Source organism: Dermacentor silvarum, chromosome 2, assembly GCF_013339745.2.
Source record: "Dermacentor silvarum isolate Dsil-2018 chromosome 2, BIME_Dsil_1.4, whole genome shotgun sequence".
Classification (NCBI taxonomy): domain Eukaryota; kingdom Metazoa; phylum Arthropoda; class Arachnida; order Ixodida; family Ixodidae; genus Dermacentor; species Dermacentor silvarum.
In genome coordinates, this window is record NC_051155.1 from 206,314,130 (window position 1) to 206,340,797 (window position 26,668).

The 26,668-nt window shown below is 46.6% G+C and overlaps 1 protein-coding gene across 1 annotated transcript in view; it reads left to right on the forward strand.

Moving 5' to 3' along the window:
- The first annotated feature begins 6,324 nt into the window (after positions 1-6,324).
- The window catches only part of LOC119442481 (polypeptide N-acetylgalactosaminyltransferase 1-like), a 56,648-nt gene continuing 36,304 nt past the window's right edge, over positions 6,325-26,668 (forward strand). Inside the window, exons 1-2 of the mRNA XM_037707380.2 lie at positions 6,325-7,060; positions 7,607-7,776. Of these exons, the coding sequence (XP_037563308.1) occupies positions 6,600-7,060; positions 7,607-7,776 (631 nt within the window). The 5' untranslated portion in view covers positions 6,325-6,599. The remainder of the gene's footprint in view (positions 7,061-7,606; positions 7,777-26,668) is intronic.

A 26,668-nucleotide genomic window follows, 5' to 3' on the forward strand; every position in this document is an offset into this window, starting at 1 on the left:
AGGACGGTTGTGCGGTTCATTCGGTCGGCATTTGTGGTCCGTTGACTTAAGTTCTGCCACTTGCTTGTATTTAAGGAATGGTTCTGAGTAGGGTATGAAGCTTGATACACGCACGAACTGTATGCCAAGGGCGTCGGCCTGGTGTTCCAAGGTTTGGTTTCGACCAAGGGCAACGGGTGGATTTGCTGCCCCTTTAACCTTCTGAGACCATTCCAAACTTTCGCCTCATGCGTGGAAGAATTTGTCCTTGAGAGAAACCTCTCCCAGCTTGCTCTCCTAGCCTGCCGTCGTGTCCGTCTTCCATTTGATTTGATGAGTTTGAATTCGACAAAATTTTCTGCATGTGGGTTTCGACGCAGCTTTCCCCGTGCTTTATTTTGTTTCTTCCGTGCATCTCTACACTCTTAACTCCACCAAGGTACATGTCTTCTACATGACATACCTTTTGTTTCTGGAAGGAACTTATCTGCGGCGTCAAAAATAAAAGCTGCAAAATATGCTACTGCGTCGTCTATACTAAAATTCTTGATAAAATCTCGTGACAAATAGGTTGATTCTTTAAAATGATCCCAATCGGCGGAGGCCAGTTTCCATCGAGGGACATGCGGAGCAAAGCCATATTGTTTAGTCAAATTGAACGTTATTGAGAAATGGGCACTTCCCAAATGACTTTCCATGACATTACATTCTAAGGCAGAAAAAAGTGCGGAATACCCAAGCGCTAAATCGACAGATGAGTATGTATTCTGGCGGAGATTGTAATACTTTGGCTTCTTCAGTTCTTATTAAAGAGTTTGCACCGGAGCTTATAACAAAGTTTTCAATGAACCAACCTCTCCATCACACCGTACATTTCATGTAAGAGTTGGCAATGCTCTATGCAGGCCAGCTATACAAGAAGCTGGGGTATCGCAAGGCGGGGTACTAAGCTGTACTCTTTTTATCGTGAAAGTTGATTCCTTACGCTCATCTGTATCACGGAGTATGTTTTATTTGGTATACGTAGGTGACATACAGTTAGGATTCAGGTCATGTAACCTCCCAATATGTGAGCGACATGTTCAACTTGGCTTGAACAAAGAGCGTAAATTGGCACAAGAAAATGGATTTAAGCTAAATCCTCTTAAAAGCTCCTGTGTCCTTTTCACGCGAAACAAAAGCTTATTTGTAGAGCCCAATGTAGAACTACAGAGACAGCACATACCATTGACCAGATAATACAAATTTTTAGGCATCATACTAGACTCAAATTTTACTTTCACCCCACACATAAAGTATCTTAAGAACAAATGCCTAAGACAATGAACATTTTTTAAATTGTCGCACTCTACGTGGGGAAGTGATAGGAAATGCCTCGTGAATCTCTACAAGAGCCTCATACGTACACGATTAGACAACGGCATCATAGTGTACCAGTCTGCTACGCCAAGCATTCTAAAGAAGCTGGATCCCGTCCACCATGCCATCCGCCTGGCCACAGGTGACTGCAGGCCAATTTCTGTGGCAATGCCTCTATGTAGAGGCTAAATAGTGGTCACTCCACCTGCAACGGTCATATTCGAGCTGCATCGTACTTTTTGAAAGTAAATGTCAACTTTGAGCATACAATTTATTCAACCGTAAACGATATGACCAGTGCCACACTCTTTCATAATCGACTGGCAGTGAGATAGCCCTTCTCCTTGTGTGTGAGGAGCCTCAGCGATGAAATGGGTGTCCGATTCCTTGAACATCGTCTGATTACTCCAGTGAAGCCATTGCCGCCGTGACACCGGCAGGTCGAAGAATGTGACACATAATTTGTAGACGTTACAAAACACGCTCCAGATGCACTTATTCGAATGCATTTCCTCGAAATTCAGTCAAAATATTCGGATCATGAATTTTCCACTGACGCATTTAAGTATCATGCCGGTGTGTCGTATGCAGTATTTGGTTCATCCTTCTCTGAATCAGATCTTCTGCATCGGGAAATGAGTGCCTTCACAGCTGAGCCGAATGCAGTATTGTCGGCTGTTAAACACATCAAGAAAACAAATATACAAAAAAAACTATTTACTGACTCATTGAGTGCCGTAAAATCCACAATGTCGTTCACTAAACATAATAATCCTGTACTTAATTATCTTTATTTACTTCTGTGTACAATGTATACATCTAACCGGCATATAAAAATACGCTGGGAACCTGGCTATAGAGGTATTGAGGGCCATATGCTTGCAGACGAAACCGCCACATCAATAGCTACAAAAGTCACCCACTTCTCTGTAGCTGCCCCTGCCATAGACTTGAAACCTTTCTTTCGGAAAAAGCTCAGGAGCTATTGGCAACGCTTATGGGACACTGAAACATCTAAGAAGCTGCATGTCATTAAAACACAGTTAGGGAATTGACCACCCCTGTAAAAAATACGACGAACCGAGGTCATCGATCATCTGTCGACGTCGACTTAGAATTGGTCACACGTATGTGGTATGTGGTCACACTCGCTGGTATTTGCTGACTGGTGATGAGCCACCTATCTCTGGTAAATGGGGCGAGACGTTGACTGTCCTCCACGTGTTGCTGCAATGTCGTGCATTTGAGATTCACAGAAAAAAAAAAAAAAATCTTTCGTTTACCACAACTACAGTGCCCTAGACAGTGCCCCTTCTGGGCACTGTCTAGGGCACTCCAACTATGTTCCTAGGCGATGACCCGCTATTTAACAGTAAACAAGTCTTAGCTTTTTTTAAACGATGTCACTGTACTACATGTTACACACCCAAGTGATCCGTAGCACTGCCTCTTATCTGAGGCTGCCGCTGCGACAGTAGCATTTAGAGCACGTGCTTCCCGGCTCTTGCGCTCATGGGCCTGGGTGAGGCTTTATTACCACTTGCATACTGTTATATTTTTGCCTTATGATCACTTAGCAATGTATATCTTATAGTCATAGCACACCTCACTTGTCATGTATATTTTACGTATTTATACAGTGACTGATTTTAGGCCCCTTTACAGCCATGTTATGTCCTCGACTTCATGAACCATTGTAATTGCACCATGTTTGGCGCTCTTCGGCCAGAACTGGCCCTTGCTAAAATACAGACCAACGGAAACATTACAATATGGTTGTCAGTGTAACGCTGATCGGTCTCTTCGAATATCACCGATATCACTCTCTGCGGCTGAGTGTCCAGAGGTGGGCGAATATCAACTTTTATTGCGATAGCAATTATATGGACACTTCAACCGGATTTCTGCCGTCGGCGTCGCCGTCGCCGTCGGCGTCGCCGTGAGGTTCCGTATAGATAAAATCTTCGCCGCGCGCCGTATGCCCCAGCGGAAGCGTGCGGGGACGCGCGCTATCACGGAGAGCGAACGCACTCAATCTCCCACGCGCAAGCAAGAAAGCGGAAAGCCAGCGCCGGAGGGAGCGGGGGGGGGGGGGGGGGGGGGGGGGGGGGCACTTCTCTGCCAACAACCGCGCTCGTCGCTCGTCCGCACAGTCTCTTATCTCTCCCACGCGCAAGCAAGGAAGCGCCGGAGGGAGCGGGGGGGGGGGGGGGGGGGGGGCGCACTTTTACGCTGCCAACAACCGCGATCGTCGCTCGCTCGCACCGTCTCTTATCTCCACACGGCTCTGACCTTTACGCGCTCAGTTTCCGTTGAAGCGATAGACCGCACGTACGTTTGCCGCTGCGGCGTATCCGCTTGCTGCCAGAGTTTTGACGGTCGTTGTCTGCAGTCATTCAGTGTGAGCTATTCATGTTTGTTTGTGCGCGCTCACACCACGCTTGTTCATTCAGTTAGTAATAGTCGGGCCACATTTTCCAACGCACGCTACACATGCAATGCTGCCCGGATCGGCAGTGCAGCGCTACAGATGTGTCCCTTCGCACGCGCTGCCCACGGGAAGCGCTTCTCATCAACACCACCGTTTCACACGCGCCTTCTCGTGGTCATTGAGTCTCTCGTCATGTCGGTCTACTTACGCCGCAGCACACCTCCTTACTTAATCAGCTCATGTTTACTACAATTCATATTGCTACCAAAGCCGCTCACCTTACTTCGTATGACATTGCTGTGTTGCTATCGCATTCATTGCTTCGCCCTTAGGGCGAAACTGTGACATTTTTTTTCGAACACGAATCGAATATTGAATAGTGAAACACGGACGCATATACGTACAGCAGAAATAAATATTCGTTTTGGTATAATTAGGAATTACGAGTTTGTTAATAGTGCAAAAAAGACAGCTAAAAACCAAGGATGAAATATCAATTTTTATTCACTAATAAGATCACTAATTTCGTTTAAAAAAACTGAACGAATAGCCTCTAGATGACTTTAGAGCCTGCTTTCAAACTAACTATCCAAGAAAGAATGGCTGCTATATGTCTGCATGGTTCAGAAGAAACAAAGTTCAGAAGTTGTGTAGGAAAAAAGCTGATGAAGTACTCGTGCGCCGTAGACACATGTAAAAGAGCCAGTTGCATGGAAAACACCTCAGGTTGTAGCCTAAAAGATAAAACTGCTACATGACTAGATTGGCAGAAAGTGTAAGAGACTACAAGCAAAAATCATGCATTCTCATGCATATGCTTCCGCCACAAAACACAAAAATAAAGCTTGCATTACTACCTATTTGTTTCTGTATTGTTTCGAAGACTTTTGATAACTCACTTCTGATAACTTGCGATAATTTGTTTAGACGGAGAACAGTAATTAGACTTTATCATTCGGGTGTTGCGAAATATTTTCAGTTTCGAATATTCATAAATACCGAATTTGTTTTGGACATGCGAATACAAATAGTGTGCAGCACTCGATTCGTATTCCAAATTTCGAGTATTCGCCTACACCTATTAGTTTCCAATCTTCTCAGTCTATGTGCGTGGCGGGGCAATCTGAGCCCCATTCGATGTTGAGTATACCAGCGTCCTATGTCACAGCTACTACTACTACGCTACTGTTGCTACACAGGTACCACTACTGCTAACTACTACTACTACTACTACTACTACTACTACTACTACTACTACTACTACTACTACTACTACTACTACTACTACTACTACTACTAGTACTTCTACTACTACTACTACTACTATTACTACTACTACTACTACTACTACTACTACTACTACTACTACTACTACTACTACTATTGCTATGCTACTACACCGCTACAACAACAACGTACATCAATTTCAGTACATTGTACAGTGCAGTAGGAGCACAGGTAAATAATTTTCTCGCTTTCGGTGCCTGCCTGTTTCTTGAGCATGGCAACAAATTCTCTCTGAAAAAAAAAAAAAAAAATCACCAGCCCTTCTCCTGTCGAGAAAAATGGGAGTAAGCGAAGCTTATCGTGTGTGTATCTGACCTTCATCAGGGTAACGTAAAGTTCACGACATATGTCACGGTAATAAAACATAAACGTTTAATTAATGTATGCATTGAGGGAAGGAAACGTACAACGCAACGGAAGGAAAAGTTGCACGAAAGGGAAACAAAAGTAGAAGGAACGGGAACTAAAAGTACCACGAAAGGGAACGAAATATAGTAGGAAAGGGAAGGAAAAGTAGTAGGTCAAAAACACACATGACAAGCTTTGCTTACCCCCATTTTCTCGACAGTGGAAGGGCTGGTGATTTTCTCTCTCTCTCTCTTTCTTTCTTTTTTGTCCTTGGTATGTGCCATTGAGCTTGGACCCTTTCTGCACAATCACCAGGATTGGCCCACTTTTCAGCGTGACACCACCACCACCACCGCCGAAACTTGTGAGCCTATAAAGCTTCGCTTATCAGCCCCGTTACAAACTCGCACAAACTGAGCGAGTGCTGCTCTCCTCCACGCGCACTTATCGGCCAGCGTCGCAAAATATTTTCCGGCGGCAGCATTCGGATGCCATTAGCGCAGACGTGTTACTCGAGTTTCGGCACTAACGTGTGACATCTAAGCGCTGTCGACTGTGTGTGATGAACGTAATTTTGCCCCTTGGACGAATGGTCTCCGTGACAGCATAATCCATGCTGAGAAAAAGAAAAAAAGGAAGAAAGAACGAAAACATCTTAGGACAGTCGGCTTTGCCGCTCGTCTGGGGAGGCCCTTTTCCTCTTTTATTCCCCTCACTCCTTCCCTGTGCAGTGCTGTTGAGTTATTCTCACTACGAGATACAGTTACGGCGTTGCACTTCTCTCTTCAATTTAAAAGTCACATACCTTTCAAAAGGCGCGGGAAAAACAAAGATTTGATTTTACTTCGGTAGATGGCGCAAGCTGCTACCTCGATGCGAAGAAAACGAGAGCTTCCGCGAGGTTGTTATTCATTCGTCCAGCCAGCGAAAACATGGTTGCCTCGCTGCGAGTTGCGCTGACTTTCGCTCCCGCCGATGTCGAGTGAGTCGCTGCCCTCGCGTGCTCCTACTGACGCTTCGAGCTGCTCGCTCCACTCGGCCAGCTGGGTGTGTGCCACGTGTGTTTTCGTAGTCATGTCGAAGATCTTGAGAAAGCCGCGATACGTCCACACGAGGGAACACCTGTCGCGGCTCGGCGCATCGCCTCAGCTCCTCGGCTTCGCTGTTTGATGGGCCGCGAGCGGCGTAGAGCACGATGGCCCTGCTCTTCTCGCGGCGCCGTCGACCTACTCTTGTTCGTCTCCTTTCCGTGCTAGCAATCGCCGGGGTCACAGTGCTTTTGCTTCGAAGCCGGACCGCTTCCGATGACCACCTCGACGATCGGATCGTCGTCCGAGAACGGCTTTCTCCGAAGTCCGACGCTGGCGATGACCGTGGAAAGCTGGCTGCCACCGCGAGGGACGCGGATGTGCAGAGGGCCCAAGCGCCGCGCTACCACGGCGACGATAGCCCGCTGCTTCCGAACGTGAATGACCCGGACGAGACTGAATTCTTCGGGAGGTTCATTGAAGACTGGGGCAAGGGCGGTGCGGGAGTGAACTTGAAGGGCTCCGAAAAAGAGAGGGCTGACAAGGAATTCTCGAGAGCTGGCTTCAACGCCTACGTTTGCGACCGCCTACCGTTAAATAGGACGCTGGGTGACCGTCGTCACCGCAGGTAGGGTTTGATCTTTGTCACTTGTTTTTAATTGGTGTCAGCGTACACTGAATGATTTCCGGTTAGCGAATTCCGCGATCTTAGCGTTTCCTCTAACGCGCGTAACGATTGGAACGTTCGAAAGTAAATCAAAGATGATTTTTCATTTTGATCGTTCAGCTTCATTCTCTGTTTGTTCTCACGTAATATTTTCTTCAGTTACACAATGTGCGATCCCTGAGATGCGCGTATGCTATTTCTCGACGGTGTAGCTGTGTTGTGCAACTCGAGGAGGTGTAGTAGTACAGGTAGTACGTAGCTGTTGCCCGCACGGGAAGCGGTGTCAAATGGCCCGTTGGTGATATGTAGCAGTACCTGCCACATAACGCGTCCGGTAGTAGGAGACTCGACGCTTCTTGTTGCTACTGAAACTCATTTCTGTATTGTTGGCGTCACCGTTACGCAACTTGATCGGGATCACCTTGGGCAGGATGTGAGCAAACGCGGCGTCGCTGACACCGTTATCGAATGTCACCTGCCCTGTTTTCCTGCTTCTCTCTTCCGCAGCTGCCGGAATGCGAACTATGACGTCGAGAGACTTCCCACCGCTTCCGTGGTGATAATTTTTACCGACGAACTCTTCTCAGCGCTCCTGAGAACTGTGTACAGCGTGATAAATCGAACTCCCCGTCGCATGCTGAGGGAAATCATCCTCGTCGACGACCACAGCCAAATTGGTGAGTTCACGTATCACAAGTCGACAATTTCACATTCGTAACAACTTTTCTGATCTGTGATAGGGCACACTTCCCTATCGAAATTCTTGCTGACGTCATTTTGCTTTTCTTTTTGTTTTCACATAAGATTGAACTTAATTATACTTTATGTATTTTAGTAATCTTACGCATAAGTGTGCATGATTGACACGTGTGCATGTGAATCGACTGTCCCATCCCTCATAGCCTAGCCTGCAACAAAGGGAGAAAAACTCCATCAGTTATTTTTGTTGCAGGCTGTACTAGGGCATCTGATGTTGCTTGTTTGTGTACACGTGTCAGGTTCATGTAGAAAGACTGGCATTATGAGGATCTTGCAGGTGTTATTGGCAGCTAACATTGATAGCTGCTCTTTTCAGGTCACAAGCTGTTTTTTTCATGTTACAGCATGCTGCTGTATAATAAATTAATCAAGGTTATATTGATTAGTTGGTCCAAGGAAGTGTTTGTTCTTTTATCAACCATATAAAACAAGGTAGCTCTTTTTGCCGTGCAGTTTTACCATACCCATTATGTACAAGAAATGACGGGGTCACTGGATGGCATTTCAGTTAACACTCTCGATCAGGGTGCCACATGTTGTACTGTAATTTTCTTATCACAGCTACTATATGGTGCATGACCTAAAAAATGCATTCGAAGCAGGACAAAAAAAGTGCAGCCTGTATATGTTTGCTTTAACAAGGAGATGAGTTGCACTGGTGACAATAAGTGCCCTCTTCCGTGTGTACGGCCAAGAGACAGCACACTTTCAGCATCACTGTGCAGAAAGGCACTATGCCTTTATTTAGCAGAAAGGGAGTGCTTTCAGATTTACACAATGCAAAATAACATTGTACAGAAATATTTAGAACAAACATGGTTCACAATAGCGAAAATTAAAGTTGTGAATCTGGCAAGCTCAAGATGATGTTTGAAGGAATTGCTTTGTATTTACCATAGTGCATTCTTTAACCTGTACCAAAATGTTTGTGCACAGATGCTTTTGCATCTGCACGAACCCACAACACTGAGCTGAATAGCAGAACAATTTAATTTCCCCTGAACATTATTGTACTTACCTGGTGCTGTGGTTGCAATGAAGGGTAACATTATGCACGTAAATGAGTGTCTGTGCATTTGTCTGCTGCGTTCATTACCCAAAACTGAAAGTAATTGCAGAAATTGTGAGCACATAAGTGTAATAAATAATGAAGCAACGGCATCATCTTTCACATTTTCACTCTGTTCTGATGTTATATTGTTTTGAAGTTTACTTTCAAGAGACCACTCCATAGCCCGATATTTTACATAGAGGTGCCATGTGCCAGAAAAACATACTGTAAGTCTAAAGCTCTGTTTTAGTTCATATGCTACAGTTCTCTGTAGCTGGCGATTCTTACACATAAGTGTTGCAGAAATCTTTTACACAGAAAGCAGGAAACAACGTAATGTTCAGTGGTTCTTGAGCATTGTCTACTATCTCAAAGCATGAAGAAATTGAAAAGTGTAGTCGAGGAAAGAACATCGAAGGTGGGCTGTTTGGAGGATAGATAGGGCAATATTGACATCATATTTGCTGTGGGAACTGCAAGTCATTTTCTGTATTTTTTTACATGTACAGTTTATTATGAACACCACAAATGCATACCCAGTTGTGAAATGGAGTGACGTACACAGCATCAGTCATAAGGATCGCAATGCTTTGCTTGCATGCACTGTATCGTTAAAAGCAGCTGTGCCCTGGTGGAGATTGGCACTTAGGCGTGTAATTTAGATGCAGAAGGTGGCTTCTGCTTGTTTGTTTTCTTGTTATTGCACTGTCTCGAACTTTGTCACTCAGTTTTTTATTCTTATATGTGTTTGGTTCCCACAAGTCATTGTTGTAAAAGAAAAATGATGCTGGCAGGGGCGTCAGGAAAGAGAAGGGGTAGCTTCTATGGTCAGTTTCCATTTGCAGCTGACACATGACACGGAATGCATAAAATGGAGCAGGAATTCATTGCAGGACTTAACGGGGACATTTGTGGCGAAAAAATGGGCAGTTTTACTAGCAATGCTTGTATAGCAGCTTGGGCTGTGCAAGATTATATGCTACTTCATTTCAGTTTACATTTAGACCTTACTTCTTTCTTTGTTTTTCCTTGCTTTTTTCCATTAAGGTTGATCACAGGGTAATACATGACATGCTGCAACAGAAACTGCTGATGCTGCAACCAGCAAATGAGGCTTAGGAATTGCTATTAATCATTGCTATGACTTCGTTCACCTGGTCACACGACCAGATCACAAATCAGACTTCACAGTACATAATCTATATAGAGATTTTTTTTTTTTTTGCACAGTACAAAGAACAGAAAAACCTGTGGTGCTAGGGGCTAGACAATTCAGTTTTCTTTGCCTTGCTACTTTTCAGTTATCTTTTCAGCCTACTAAAAAAAGACGATATCTGCGGCTGTATTATGTAAGGATTCTTTTCCTTCGATTCTATTCATTTCCTGTCACCGATCACCCGCCGTGGTGGCGTAATGGTACTGGCGTTTGCGCTGCTAAGACCAAGGACGCGGGATAGAATCCCGGGCGCGTTTCGAAGGGCACTTTAAAAAAAAATGTCGCAGTTTCGCCCGAAAGGCGAAGCATCAATTGCGATAGCAAATTAGTAGAGAGCTATTCGGAGTAGGGATAGTAGATTTATCGGCTGCATAATCTTGGACACATTCGCTTTCTAACTGAATTAACAAGCGTGTGTCAGCGCGCACAAGCAAACATGAATAGATCACACTGAATGACCGCAGACAACGACTGTCAAAACGCTGGCAGCAAGCGCAGCCGCCGCAGCGGGCGAAGGTTCGTGCGGTCTATCGCTTCAACGGAAACTGAGCGGCGAATGCACAGCGCATGCAAAAGTCAGAGCCGTGTGGAGATAAGAGACGGTGCGGGCGACCGCCACCACAGCCAGTACAAGCGTAGTTGTTGGCAGAGTAGAAGCTGCTCCCCCCCTCCCTCCCGCGCTGCCATCCCGCTTTCTTGCTTTCGCGTTGGAGATTGAGTGGCCAGTTCCCCTTGCGGCCTGTTGCAAGATAAGCATTTGGTGCCGCAGCACAGCGTCGCCTCGCCTCCTCCCTCCCATACCCCCACGGCCTTTCGCGCGACGGTCGCGCTTGCTTTCCGCCGTGCGTTCGCTCTCCGTGATAGCGCGCGTCCCCCGCGCGCTTTCACTCGAGCATACGGCGCGCGGCGACGATTTTATCGCCCTTGGACTTTAACGGAACCTCACGGTGACGCCGACGGCAGGAATACGGTTGAAGTGTGCATATAATTGCTATCGCAATAAAACCAGGTGGCCAAAATTAATCCTGAGTCCCCCACCATGGCGTGCCTCGTAATCAGATTGTGGTTTTGGCACGTAATACGCCAGAATTTAATTTTTTTCCTGTCACGCATTGCGGCAAGTGGCCGATACCAGATATACGAAGGCGTGCCGTCATGCGAGCTAACGGCGAAAGACGATAAGAGTGTGAAAATGAAGAGAATCGTTATATAGTACGGGCCCTCTACTATTGGGAAAGGAGTAGTGAAGTGCTATGAAACAATTTTGATTGCTCGGCTGAGCCGTGCTCCCTCAAGGGCTGCAGAAGATAGCGTCAACCTTTCCTTTTCCGTACGAACCACTTACTACTATTTAATCGGTACCAAAATGTAATTGCAATGTTTGCATTCTTTTTCAAGGGGGCACGTACCCGCGACATTGTTCTGAATAGGAGCGCTATGTAATTATACATATATAGCCCCCGAGCCACCGTGGCAAATTTCATGTCCTTTGACATGCTATTAGAAGCGACATTTACATATGTAATATAGCGCTCAATCTGAGTTGCAGCACAAAGTTCGTAGGAGACGGAGGCGCTGACGTACCTGGCCAAATAAACGCCACTCTTGAGTGGTATTTATTTCACTAATTTTTCGTATGGCGGCGCCACCGTGCAGCCCCGGAGTCTTTTGAATTACTGGCTTCGTGTTGCAACTGCATGTGTGATAGTACACTCCAAGAGAGATGAAAAAGTAATATTTGTGCTGGCCAGGGACGGGGATTCGCCGCGGACCTTCGCATCAACGTTGTACTCGCATCATGCGCTGTAAAGGTCACGTGGGTCTTCAAGAAATGCCATACGGAGACAAAAGGGGAACCTGGAAACGCAGATCGTGAAACGCGTAACGGCGGCATATTTCCGGCCCTATGCTTAGAAACCGTCGCGACACGCATGGTTTCTGCAGTGGTTGAAAAGAGGACGATATGTGGATGCTTATCAACACAAGTTACGCTGAAGCAGCCTTGACAACTTGCGGTTCATCTGTATAAAAAGAGCTTGTCGGCCGCTGCTACGTTGTTCTTCTCTCTCCTTCTATTCAGCGTTTTCTTATAACCTCCTCTAGCTATCCTCTCTCTGTCCTGTGATCCTATGTATCCCGTAATCTTTCGTTCTTTATTATTTATTGTTTATGAGACCAATTAGAATAGCTCTTAGCGCGCCGGATACTGCATTTTCACGAAGTGCGTTCGATTGGTGAACTTTCTCAAGCGTAGCAGTAAACTGAATTACCAAATGTTACTGCAATAAATTTGACAGTGAGGTTTAGAACACAGCATCTGAATAATAGGATAGGTCACCTGTAGAAAGGCGTACATATCGGAGCTACCGGGCCCGTTCTCGCAAACTTACGTGTTTCTAAACGGCTTTCGAACTAATCAATACTATAGCTTTCAGGTGGGTAAAGGAGCGGGAAAGATAGTATTCGACCTACATAAGTGTCACGTAATTGTTGTTGCCATATATGACGAAAATCGTGTCGTGCTATTTAGTTTATTAGGAGCGCCGAAAACTATAAAACGTTTGCAGGGCATAACGCGGATTAAGTGCGTGGGAGGATCCAACCTCGGTGCCCCAGCACAGCAGCGCGATGCTCTAACCATTAGGCCATTATCGCACGCATACTCATATTGTGGCAGATGATTGCCGCGTGTGTCACGTTGCGTAGCACGCGTGCGCAAGAGGACATGCGTGCGCACCCGAGCAGATGCGAAGGGGCTGCGTTTGGACAGCTTGCGACGTGGACGATGTGGTTTGGGCGAGTACCATCGGATATATGACATTGCAAGGACATTGCAATTAGACAGAAACTAACACAGGTTCCAGCACTCTTTACGCATTTAAGCAGGACTTCGCTGTATATAGATTCCAACAAGGTGCGTTAAACCTGCCGCATTTCTCTTTCCTTTTTTTTTTTTTTCATCATTATTTTTCTTTCAGTTCGACGTCATCGCTTCTTATTAACATGTGTGCTGTGGATACTTCCAGCCCGGGGTTGTCCGATGCGCGGCGAGAAACGATGCACTCGCCGTGCATCGCTTCTCTGTCGCTTGTTGCTACTTCCACTTTTAGCACGTCTTTGCAATCTTCCGAAAGGCGCTTGGAAGTCGACTATAGGCAGCTTATCGTCGCCTTCTTTGACAGAGGCTTTGCCGATGTTTGCCGGTTGGGAGTTGGGGTGGCAAGTCTGAAAGATATGCAAAGCGCACGGTGTCATGTCTTCCGATAAGTCCTTCTCAGAGCGCACTGCTATATACCGTTGTCGGTTTCAGGCGCTGTCGACTTGTAACCTGCGCGTCTATACTGTGGCCTGAGCGGAAACACGCTTTCTCTTTCGTTTTCCGGAGTGGGGTGTTTTTGGTGGGTGCTGGCGTGTTCACTCACACAAGTGTTAACACGTGTCTCACGCATGGCCGCGTGGAAGGAGTTCGATGCTCGACAGCATAAAACTCGCCACCATGAGTGGTCTTCGAATGGCCTGATTCCCCGGGCCCCTACAGTTCTTGCACTTGCCTCACGTTTTCAGCCGCCAGAGTACAATATCGATGCGATATCGATGCGAGCGCAACTTCATCTAAGCGCCTGCTTACAGCTCACTGCAGCGCGAGCGCGACGGCAAAGCGAGCAATGCGCGGCAGGCATTGGTAAAAGACGCATTGGCAGCCACACTCTTTAAAAATTTTTTTTCGTAAAATGGTATTAACTGCTTCACCCAATAACTCTTTATATATGTTACTAGATTAATAATAGTAGCGCGAGGGACGGATAATTGACGAGGATGTTCGTAAATGCAACAAACCTCAGTCCAACCTGCGATCTGTTTTCCCGTTTAATGACAATCTTAAGGCTTTATTAATGACTTACCATTGCTTTGATGATGCTGAGTAAGCGAACCTGTGCACCACAGCCACAGGCTTGCCGCTGCGGTCGTAGAGCTAGACAAAGCCAGATCAAGTGACCAAGCCGTGCCACCATTTTGTTGTTTTTCGACTAGTTCACATCGCAGCCATAATGGTTTCATTTTTTTTTTTTTTACCCTTAGGCTCCATAGAAATGCCTGGCAGGAAGTAAGTTTGAGCCGTTTGGCCTTACCGCGACGAGCATCTTTGCGTTAAGTTGGACACTACTACTAACCATCATGCCAGAAGGCGATTGACATCATTACAATGGGAAAGTCAACTTAGAAAAGCGACCTGACGAGCTTGGAGCATGTGTCCGACTTATCAGTTGCTTATGCAAAAAATTGCAGCTAATAAGTAGGAGATTTCACTATTTGTCAGTGCATGTCTACGAATAAGGTTTGTTTCCCCCTCCTTGAGTTTTGGCCTTCGACATCCTTGAAAACCTTCCATTGTCCTTGAACTTTAGGTCAAATTTTCTGGAATATCCCAGTAGAGAGAAACTCGACAGCGCAGGCGTCGTATTTTTGCAATTATACTTCGGATTCTCGGTGCCGCGGGCCCTGGTGGTGATGACGTGTGGTTTGCAGCGGGGTAGTCTTGTTGCAGGGATGCTTTTTTTTTTTTCTTTTTTTGTTCGAGACGCGCATTTCAGGTGAACGCTAAGTGCTTGCGTGTACCGGCTAGCATTGCTTTATTAACCGAGCATATGTGCCGCGTTATTAAAGTTTTGTTTTCTCGTTAACTGACTGGATATATTTTTGTCTGGGTCGCAAAGTGCCTTGAAGCGTTACGTAGGTATTTAAATGATGTCTTACGTAATAAGCAACGGCAGCCAAAGTGCACAAAGCAAAAGAAAGAACGGCGCGGAACGAGGCTACATTGTGGATTGTGTTATATACGACATGCGGTGATGTGTGAAAATGTCCACGCGCTTTAGCGGCAATTCTCCACCTGTAGAGGATTTTGTCTTGGGAGGGGAGAGAGAGAGAGAAAAAAGAAAGGAATAAAGAAAGACAAGGAAAATATGATAAAGGTCACTTGTATGTCGAGCGTTTGTCCCGCACATAGCATTACAGTTCTTTGTCCATCCGAATTTACTTTGCCGCTTTCAATCGCAGAGCCTGTTGCTGCGCGTTGACAATACCAACCAGCAGTAAAAGATCACTCACTAATGGAACAATGTTGGTACCGAATCTAACGATGTATAGTTCTCGCACTCCGGGTGAATAGATAGTGTCGAATAATATAATAATTTCTGGGGCTTTACGTGCCAAAACCATGATCTGATTATGAGGCACGCCGTAGTGGCCGACTCTGGATTAATTCTGACTACCGGGTGTTCTTTAACGTGCACCCAATGCACGCTACACACGGGCGTTTTTTGCGTTTCGCCCCCATCGAAATGCGGCCGCCGCGGCCGGGATTCGATCCCGCGACCTCGTGCTTAACAGCGTAACGCCAAAGCCACTAATCAACCACGGCGAGTAAGGTGTGCGAATCCACCGCCCGGTGACGATTCTCTCTCAGTAACTGACGTAAATCTCAGACTATATGTTTTTGCGTATTGTATTCGCCGGAAGTCATTTCGGAGCCGGAAACTCGTCACGGCTTCCACGTTATAGGCGTTATCGTATTACCAGAAAAACGCTGCTGGTCGTTTGTATAGACGCTCAGCGAATATTATATAGAAGTTTGCCATGCGGAAATGAAAATTGCAAGCTGTCAGGCTGCATCACATGTGCGCGCTTTCGATTTGAAAGAACTTCGTTGATGAATAGAAAAGATCGAGGAGCGTGTGTGGAGTCGTTTCCAACAGCTGGGCGCTGTCTTACTAGCGGAACTCTTTTCGTATTCTGCTTCGCCAGTTGCGGTTTGTTTGACAAGTATACCGCGTGGTCTGCGCGCGGCAGCGAGCGAGTGCAAATGAAACTGCGGCCGATGGAGTTGGGCGATCTTGCCACGTGCACTCCGTCACACACATATATTCTTGCTGTACGTTGATCAACCAGTAAACGAACACAGTTGTCGTCTTTTTCTAAAATTCTTAATGTGTATGCCGTTCCGCCTGGATATATATGCATATATCTTATGCCATTTTAGATATAATAGCTTCTCTCGTATAGGCGCATGCCATCTTCGTAATGTCTCGTCTGTAGCAGCAAGCGAATGGCGTACCTTTGTGACGTTGGGCTTTTGAGCTCTTGTGTATGGCGAGAAGTCAGTTCGCCAAACCTGTATACGTGGGCTGTAGCTGGGCGTGATGCCTGTAAATGGGCGTGACACCAAGCCGCCGTGAGTGCGGCGTGGGCATCGCGTATACCTAAATTAGTGTATAGATGCTGCACTGTATACGCGCCGGAAATGCGCCCTAAATACGTTTCGTGGAGCATGCCGCTTGCTCCCCCGTTAATTGTCTTATAAAATGGCGTTTGAGCGCTGCTGTTAAAATGGCTTACTTAAAGTGGTCTGTGTAAGTAGCTGTCTTGAAATGAACCAGTGTGGTTGTGCAATGGCCCATCACCAGAATGACTTCGTTGTGGTAGCTGTCGGAAGTGTCGGCGCTATTAAATTATAGCACAGCGATGCTTGAGCTTGTTCGGCGAGCCCTTCTGTGACCCCAAAAGTGGACTATATCAGCCTAAATTGAAACGCGAACAATTCCGAAACTACTCCTATGCGTTGTTCCGTATCTATATGGTTGACCTTCATTTGTATGCAGTGGCTTAATTCAGACCCCAAAACGTACACTTGGGACTGCTCCATGCCTAGAAACCGGCTACACTGCGGAGCGATTGTATATATACTTGGCACTTCCATGTAATTACGCGTAAGTGGCGTTCTGATCGGTTATTTCACGTTGGCGTTTCAATCTGTGCTGATGGTACATCCACCCGCGCCGATCTACCGCATAGCACAATGCGCAGCTCTGTGAGTCGCCAAGACCTTCGCTATAGTCTACGGTGCCGCTGCGTGTGCTGACGTCATGGCGGCGCATTTCTGCGCCGGCATCGTTAATCGATCGCGCTCGGAAAGTCTGGAATGTTGTAAAGCCGTCGCTCTGCACATCGACTCTTGCACGCCCGGGCCCATTCATCTGGAATGCGTTCCAACGCCGGACAAGCTTTTCGAGTGCCGTGCGGATTCCCTTTTGCCGCGTTGCGCAACACTGTATGTGCTGTCTCCGTGGCAAAAAAAAAAAAAAAAAAAAAAAAAAAAAAAAAAAAAAAAGCGTCGGCCCTCGTCCACCAGTCCTCCTCGTGTCCGGAATGCTCAAGCGGGCGCGTTGCGTCCGTGGCCTTGACTCGAGCACAGGTGTCGCACACTATATACCAGCTGCGCCCCGCTGCAACGCACGCGTTACACCATTGCACCCGTGGGTCTTCATTCTTCTCCTCTGTTCTTTTTTGTCCTCCCCCGTCTGCGCCTTTCTGATTTGGCTTTTGTGCAAGAGCAGCGGCAGCAGCATTGTTACCGGACCACGTCACTAGCCGCGTCTGCCTCTTAGTTTTTCACGTGGGAGTCCGTTTGAAGTTGGATGCCGTTAGGCAGAGAAGTTGTTCGCGAATGCTCGCAGGCGGCCCCCTTCTTTTGCGTCAGATTGTGGTTGCGCAAAAGGTGCCACTCTTTGGATGGCGACGTGCAGCGTCGCGCACCTTCCTTTTGTGCATGTGCGAAAGGTTGGAGGGACGTGGAAGGTTGCTAGAGTGCAGACACCGTGATTGTCTCATTCGGCGTAAGTGCCCGGGCTCTTGTTTCGTGGCAGAAGAGGGGCTCTCCTTAACAGTAATTGACCTAGCCCAATATTGGCCTCTTAGCTGCGCTGACCTGACGAGAACTGGCGCGTCTGCAGCGTCGAGAAAACGTGCACTGTCCGTCCCCCTCCTCGCCTTTCCCCCCTCTCTCTCCGGTGGTTGGGGACGGGAAGGAGGGCAGCGTTAAGAAATCTACGACGGGATTCAGCTGTATACGTAATGCCCCGAACAAAAGGCGATTCTGTCTTCTGCACTAGAAAGATAAAACGATTGTTGGCGATTCCTTTGTGCGGGAGTAAGCGCTCGCCCTATGTTTAGCTCTATAGCTCTCGGAACCCGCCACTGGAGTTACATTAACTGTGACTTGCGCATGCGGAGTAAACGTGCGCCATTTTTGGGTGCGCGAGAAAATACGAGACAAGCGGTTACTCCCTGACAAAAGAAGTTACACGATGGACTCTTTCGTTAATAACGCGGGAAGAATGACCGTTTTTCAGAGTTTAAGAAATAAATTATTTGTCGCCGCAGGTGTCGCTACGGCGTTGTATATTGCAGCATAAAAATTTGAAGCGACGGAAGTTTAAAATAAATTATAAATACTGCAAAAAAGTTTAGAACAACGCTTTTGCTGACAGCTGACTAAGTAAGCACAAACAAAATATTTAACTTGCAAAATAACTCATGTCAAAGGTAATACAGAATACACGTTTCATGGATATGTGATCCAAGAATAAATCACTAATAATAATAATAATAATAATAATAATAATAATAATAATAATAATAATAATAATAATAATAATAATAATCTGCATCGAAATGTTCACTGGTTGAAAAAGGAAGTGTTGGCCTTTTCAGTGTAGGTGTCATTGGGGCGGTCCAGGGTGGGTGGGTACTGCACGAGCCAGCTGGCGCCCTACTGAGTCAATGAAGTGCTCAGGGTAACCACAAACCGTCAATTCCCGCCGCACAAATGCATTGTCCGCCATGCAGTCTTCCGCTGCAGTGCGCACATTTTTCGCCCGACGAAGAAGAGCCGACAACAGACCTCTTTTGCGAAGCAGGATGCACCGATGTGTAGTTGAAATAGCGACCAGTGAGAATCTGCTTCCTAAACACTTTGAACAATAAATTTTGTCCTTCGCGTTGCACAAGGGTGTCCAAGAATGGCAGCTGGCCTTCAGATCCCACTTCTACGGTCAACTTAATCGCTGTGTTCTCTTCCTTTTAAGTATGCATCATCCCTACCAGACGGGCTTCCGTCATACTCTCGACTTCATACATTTAGCTCACTTTCTCTTAGCATGAGGCAAAGGGCAAGGGTAGTGCCCTTTTTCGCTATTGTGCACATACTTCCGTTCGCACACATTCGCGTCAAAAATGATACAATATCGCCGCAGAAACTAAATCAGGTCTGATTATCAAAGCCTTTTTCTCGGGCTAAACTATATATTGATGAGGTTAAGGGTTTGCCAAATTGTTTCAACGTCAAGTAATGGCGTTTGAAGTCTTCTATCACCGTTGATCGACTTCAGTAGGCGCGGTGACTTAAATAGTTAAGCGGCTACATTGCTGTTGCTGTAGCTGATTTAGAAGTCATACTAGACAATACAAGTTATATGTCATTTTTCGCATGGGAAAGGCGTTGTTTACCTCGCCAGATGTCCTTATTACTACGTAATGAAGGGGACATGCGGAATTTCGCGAGCGCGCTTGCATACACATTGATCCACGCAAGATGGAAAAGCCATCTTGAGCTAGAAGTGGACTAGAATCTACATAACACAATATGGTACGCTATAAAGTGCACATAAAGCGTCATCACACAAGCGGATGCGAACAATCTTGCCAAGCGTTCTTCATTTGAATAGCGAGCGAGAAACTGCTACGTGTTATCGCTCACGGCTCAGTAAGCACCGTCGAGCTAGTTTGGGTAACTCCTTGGCGAGTGAAAGGGAAAAGTGAGAGCGTGCAGAGCAGCACCGCCAACATATGGCGACGATTACATTGTCACTTCTTGTAGTTTTTCTCTTCTGTTTGTCGACATCATCCTGGTCGAGCTCTGCTTTTGTTTTCTTTTCGTTTCACGCGCTGGCTAGTCTTTCATTCAGTCCGGCCGCGCCTGTGCGACCGGGAAATGATTAGCGTGAGAGAAATGGCAATGGAGACTCCTGTGTGTACGGCTGGCACACTTTCCGCGTATCTTCTGCACTGCAGGCGCTAATTTACCGCTATGCCGGCCGACTCGCCTCCGCGTTTATTTTATCGCTCGTTTTTCTTCTTGTGCGCGCACCGCTGTTGCTTCAAGCGAACAAGTTTCCCCAAGGGCGCGGTGCGCTGCGCGATTCTGTGTGATTCACGGTCCTCGGTGAAGCGTCCAACCTTTTTTTTTTTTTTTAAATTTCTCCTTATTTAATGCACTGTGGTGCTTAACTATGCTGGTGCGGTTACGAGGGACGTTCGCGAAGTACTCGGACTGATTTAATAATAACCGGATGACTGTAGGCGAGGAATTGAATTTCCGCGTGGCATAGATGGGTTGCAATAATATAGTTTCTTGCGGACTATGGTTGGTTGCACCGTTGTATAGTACGGTTATAATTCATAGGTGGGCGTTTTGGCGTGGCCCTTATTTTGCTACTTTTGGAAGATTGGATGTCGCTTAATCCGTGAGACATATCGTAGAGCTACCTGAATCACTCCGCCATTCGGGTAAGATATTGATTAAATGTGCGAAATACCGGTAGCGGACCGCCGCAAGTTCACGCACTCAAAATGACCGACCTGACGCTCAGAGCACAGTTAAGAACTTAAGGCGCTCGTGCGAACATAGATAAAGAGCGCTTGGCAAGGTTTGATGGAAGCCGCTTGTGTATTCACGCTTGATGTGCACTTTAGAGGGTACCATATTCTATTAGGTACATTCTAGTCCACTTCTATAGCGCAAGATGGCGTTTCCATCGTTCGTGGATCAAAGTTATGCAAGCGCACTTGCGAAATTCCTAATGTCCCCTGCATTACGCATTAATAAGGATATCTGGAGAGGTATGATTGTGTTGGGGATGGGGGTGTATATAAAGGTGGCGGCTGATCGCGACCACTGTCAAGAGTGAAAATAGCTTCGTATAGCCAAGTATATATATAGCACAGTGCTAGTGTGGTTGCATAAAGACACGCTGTAAGCTATCGCGTGCGAGCCGGCCTACGAGTGTAGTCGTACCATGGAATTCAAACAGGCCCCGACAATATAAGGAGTTATCTTTCCTTCGTGTCGTGCCATGTGTTCGCCTGCATGTATATGGCTACTCGCATTAACGAAGCGCTTATAAAGGGTGACATAGCAAGTGTTAATGACCGCTACCTTAGTTCTAGCTTTTTTTTCTGTCATTTGATCACTGTTTTATAATTGTTAATTTCTATCCAGTGGAGTGCAGCGCAGATAGTATTGCGCACGCGTGTTAGCACGTTCAGCCGTTTGACGTTAGTGTGCGCAAGGTGATCGCACTAATTGCCTCACTTTGTTACTCCAGCAGTTATGCGTCTTATCATTGGCTTTTCGAGAGCCATGGCACACGCATTCATCTACACAAGCCGCCATTGCTTATAAGGAAAAATAAAAAGCGTTTATGATATTAAATGTGTAGATGTAAGCCTGTATGCAATGTCAGCACGGCAGCCCTTAAGCGGGTGAACTGTAAGTGATGACAAAATAAAACAGAAAAATAAAAGCTCGGTGAGGTAAAATTACAAACCTGTATTACAAACCTGCCAAGGTTTATAACACTGAACAAGTAATGTTGCTGAGCACTGTAACACTGTTCTAGGTAATTAACGCCGGCGTGATTCAGGGTCCGGCCAAGATCTTGCTCCAGCGCACCTCTATTCTGGACAGCGATATGTTGAGGCTGCACGGCGATTGCGCACCGCCCTTTGAAGTCATTACATACGGAAAGAGCGTTGCGATTAACTTTTTCCTGTTCGCGTATCTGTCAACGCCGGTCATGTTACACGAATGCCCACGTAAGTGTAGAACGGAACTATCCCTTCAGCACCGCACCATTGCAGATCTTGTGGGTTAGATTGCCCGCCGTTGTCGCGATATTTACATTTACCTTCATTTTAGTGTCCACTATTACAAATGCTAAAAATAATTTTGAATCATGCTTTCTTTCCTCATTAATTCCCCCGTGCACGTTCCTCGTCCTCAGTGACTTTTTTTTTTTGTGGATCAAATGTCGAGCGAGCTACTTTAACTCCTTCGCCTTCTCCAGCTATCACTGTTCTCCCGCTTACTCTGACGTATTTTAACGGGGGCAAAGCGAGAGCAAATTCAAATGTAACCGAACGCGTATGCTGATTCTCCTTCATTCGAAGTCAACGTCAACGCGACCTCGCAGCGATATAGTTTGCTGCTCGCTGCGAGCGCACGCGTGCTGGCCTGACCTCTATACTGCAGGTTAAAAGTACGTGTTACATCCATGAAGTAAGTGTAACGCATTTCCTCTGCGTTCGTAATACGCGCGTCTGCGAAGAGCGTGATCGACATTTACGACGCTTCGGAAAGGCTGCATTTTGAGAATCGCTGACGCGCGGCCGCGGTCGCCGTCGAGCTCGTCCGGCCGCCGCCGTCTCCTTCGACGCTGCTCGCCCTTACAAAATGAAGGAAAATACCCGAGAGTCGTGACTCTTTCGTTATTCTTTTTTTCCACGCATCTCGTGCCCACTCGGAGAATTCCGCGCGCGGTGATTAGATGGTTCCGTAAACGCGGGCGAAAGGCATGCACTCGCCGTCTCGTCGCAGTTCCTCTCACGAATTGCACGGGTAAAACGAATTCTCGCGCGGCTGCGGCAGCAGTTGTCGCTGTTCCTTCGCTACGAGGAATGTGTTGGCACGGCTCGGCAGCGGTACGTTTTGTTGTGTGGTTCGCGAATCAAGCGAGCGCGCTGCCGCACTTCTCTCGGTGCGGGACGTATACGTGTCTGTGCGTGAATTCCTTGCTGTTTCGGCGCGTTTGCAATGCCAAGCGTTTTTTATCCGCGCCGAGAGCTTCGCACCTTCGTACTCTGCGCAAACGTTGCCCCCGCCCCCCCTCCCTCTCTCTCTCTCTCTCTCTCTCTCCTTCCTGCTCCAGAGGTGACGTTGTTTCGCGCGTTTAGTTCCGTCTCTCGTAACGGTATTTGTCGTTTGCTTGCGGTTCCGTTCTTGTTCTTTTAACATTTGCTTTCTCGTTTAAGGCTGACGCCTTCGCGACGTGGGAGAAGAGATGTGTGGAAAAATCCACACGTCTGCATGCATGCGTTCGTTCCATTTGTTTCCGCGAAGATCTCGCGGTATCGCGAATGCTTTTCTTGCTGCTTTCCGGAAGTTCAGTGTAATGAAACGGGGGGGGGGGGGGGGGGGGAAGAAAAAGAAAGCTTCACAAATTCAGCGTACGCTCGGTGTCTGCCTTTGGCTGAGGGGTATATGTGTGGAATGCCGTTGAGGCGTGCGTCTGTCGATCAACGCTCTGTTGCTGGGTGTGATATTCCAGGAGCTGTCGAAGTCCGCCACTGGTGCTATTCTGTAGTAGCGACGCTTTGAGCCAATCAGATAGGCCCTCTCGATGAGCCAATCACAGGTGACGAGATGGCGAATTCGACACTATATGGCGGAATTTGTCAGTGTACAGAATAGCACCCTGTTGTCCAATTTCAAAATTTTGCGTTTTAAGCGAATCGCAGAGGGCGTTGCCGCTCTGTCAACCAATCAGAGTTGGCAAGATGGCGGAATGATGCCAATGTCCACCCCGACTTTATATAAAAAGTATGGAGTTTTACGTGCCAAAACCACGATCTGATTATGAGGTGCGCCGTAGTGGGGGACTCCGGAATAATGGCAACCACCTGGGGTTCCTTAACGTGCACCTAAATTTAAGTACACGGGTGTTTTCGCACTTTGCCCCCCCCCCCCCCCCCCCCCCGCCCCCCCATCGAAATGCGGCCGCCGTGGCAGGGATTTCATCCGGCGACCTCGTGCTGCTCAGCAGCCCAACACCATAGCCACTGAGCAACCACGGCGGGTCCCCGACTTTATATGCTGTTGAATGCTGGGGTACAGTGGGTCTTGGCCACAGTTTTCTTCAATGACACTTAAGTGGTAGGCGCCGAAATAAGGCCGCGAAATATGCACTTGTAATTGAATATGCAGATCACGTCCTTGTCGCATAGGTGTAGCTTCATTACCAGTGCCGAATGTAGTATTTGACGCTTAATTAACGCGAAAATTAACGCTTGCGTCTCTTGTCGGGAATATTCGCTTCGACCACTGAGACTTTCATTTGAACGAGTTAGTTGGCAAGGCGCCGGTCGCGCGATTTTTATGCTGCGCGATTGCTACGGTACTTAGTGTTGGCAGCGGTTACTGTTTATATATAGGCTACTGTGCAAGCGATCGCGCCCCGTTTATATGCTGATGTCTGGAAACTCTTTGCCTAAGGCGATCTTGTTGGTTTGGCGTCCTGCAGGTTGCGTTGTCGTTGCGCATGAATCTTGGCACTATTCGCGCATCTCGTGTGCAGTTTGCTCCATGCATGCATTGCGGCTTTCAGGCAGCGTAATACACTTCCGGGTGTATTATTTTTAACGCATTTGTTCGACGTATCTAGTAAGCCTTGGCCGCCAGCATTCGGCCCGGTGGCGCATGCTTCGAGTCTGTATATATATAGGAAGAGCTACAGTAGGCCACAAAAGATTGCGGCACACTATAGTTCGACGACAAATGTAAATGTATGCTCTGTTCAGGCGTGGTGCTTCTAATTTATTGAGTCACTTGTGTGTGGGTCCTGGTCGCAAAAGCTACTACAGATTGAAGCTTTGAGGCCACGTGACTAGGGTTCGTACAAACCCTGTGTCCCGTAGACTTTTTCGTGGCCGATGCTATATAGCTAGGCAGGTATGCCGCCGTTAGTCCCGGGCTCCTGGACAATATGTTTGTCCGAAATACGTGTCAGAATCACGATTTGATTATGAGGCACGTCGTAGTGGAGGACTCCGGGTTAATTTTGACTACAAGGAGATCATTAACGTGCACCCAATGCACGGAACATGGCCGTTTTTGCATTTCACCCCCATCAAAATGTGACCGGCGCGGCCGCGATTTGATCCTGCGACTTCGTCATTAGCAGCGCAACGCCATTGCCGCTAAGAAAGGAGACATAGACTCGAGAGTGATGACGGCTGCTCATTTTCGCTTAGGCATACATTGATCATGAAGAGTAAAAAAATAAAAAAAGATACTAAAGTGGGCAACAAATAAATAAATAGTACGCACGGACGCAACACGAACAAGATAACTTACAATATATGGCTTGATATCAGCAAAGGTTACGTTCTGATAGGGCGTGAAATGTGCATGTTATGAACGCGTTATATAAATACACGCGTTTACGGATTTGAATGTAGACAAGGAGAAGTTATAGAAGGAAATAACAAAGAAAAAAAATTGATCGTAAGTATATTTATTAAATCGAATTGGTACAGGCAGGCGACACATATAAGTATCGCGCAGCTGGCACTAGGCCTGTTCGGCGGATACGCAACGCAAGAAAAGTGCCCGTTCATGAGAATCAAACCACATCTGTTTCAGCGCGTTGTTTATTGTCAATCATCAATCGGCTTTGGCAGAATGCGCTGTGAATCGTTCGTTGTTTTGCTGTCTGTGTCACAAACCCTCCGGTTCAACTGGTATAGACGTGCTTAGTTGGCTGACAGGTATTGACTCACGTGCTCAGAGTATCAATCCTTGTAATTCCACAATAATCACTTTTATTGTTTCGCAAATATCGACATTATTGTTAGTCATTTCATTTCTCGATGTCTGAAAACCTCCCTCATTGGTGGGTATTTTTCATGGGTTAAGAAATCACCGTCAACGACATGCATATGTCGATGTGCCGTACAAAAGCATTGCTGCTGTATTGTTACCACATATACTACGCGTGTTTCTAAAGGGCAGACTTCATTTTCTGATAATATACAAAATACAGCTCTTCGCCGAAAAGCAGGGAGCTTTGCTTCGTTCATTTGATTTTGTGAGAACCCAGCAGAATGATAAAGTAAGCAGAACCATTTCGTACGATTAAAAAAAAAAGAAAGAAAGAACCAACGCCGCCGGGATGAAGTGAATGAATCGCGAGGTTCAGCAAACCGGGAAGCTTTTCGCTAATTGAACCAGACAGGCTGTTTGGCGGCCTTCTCGCTTACGCACGCGTTTCCAAGAAATCTAATTTGTTAACGCTGACTATTCTCCAGTGAAATTCGCCTTTTCGCCAGGCACTTTTTCCTCACGAAACATTCGGCTTAATCAATGTAAGCGGCCACTTTTCGATTTGCATACGTCGCGTTTCCTTTTTATGTTACCCATACTATTTTCACAGCTCAAGAGACCGTGTTCGGTGCTGCATATTTGCGCATTTCCCCCCTCTTCCACTTATTTGCATTTAGCAAAGCTTTGCAAGATTCAGTCGGCTCTGATGTTTAATTCGGATTATCTTTTTATTTTTGTTTGCTCCTAAAACAAAAAAAAGTCGGCAGATCCCACGCCCTGTGGGAATCGATGTTATGCGAAGCAGTGTGTGGGAAACCTACCAAGTTAACGAAACGACCGTGAGAGCACCAAGACGTAGCCAGCTGTTTCGTGACCTACATGACAAACATGTCATGATATTCATATCATGACCTATTATTTATGTTCGCCATACACTCTTGTCATACTATGCCAATTTGGTAAATACCAAGTTAACGAAACGACCATGAGAGCACCAAGACGTAGGCGGCTAGATAGATAGATGGATAGATAGATAGATAGATAGAT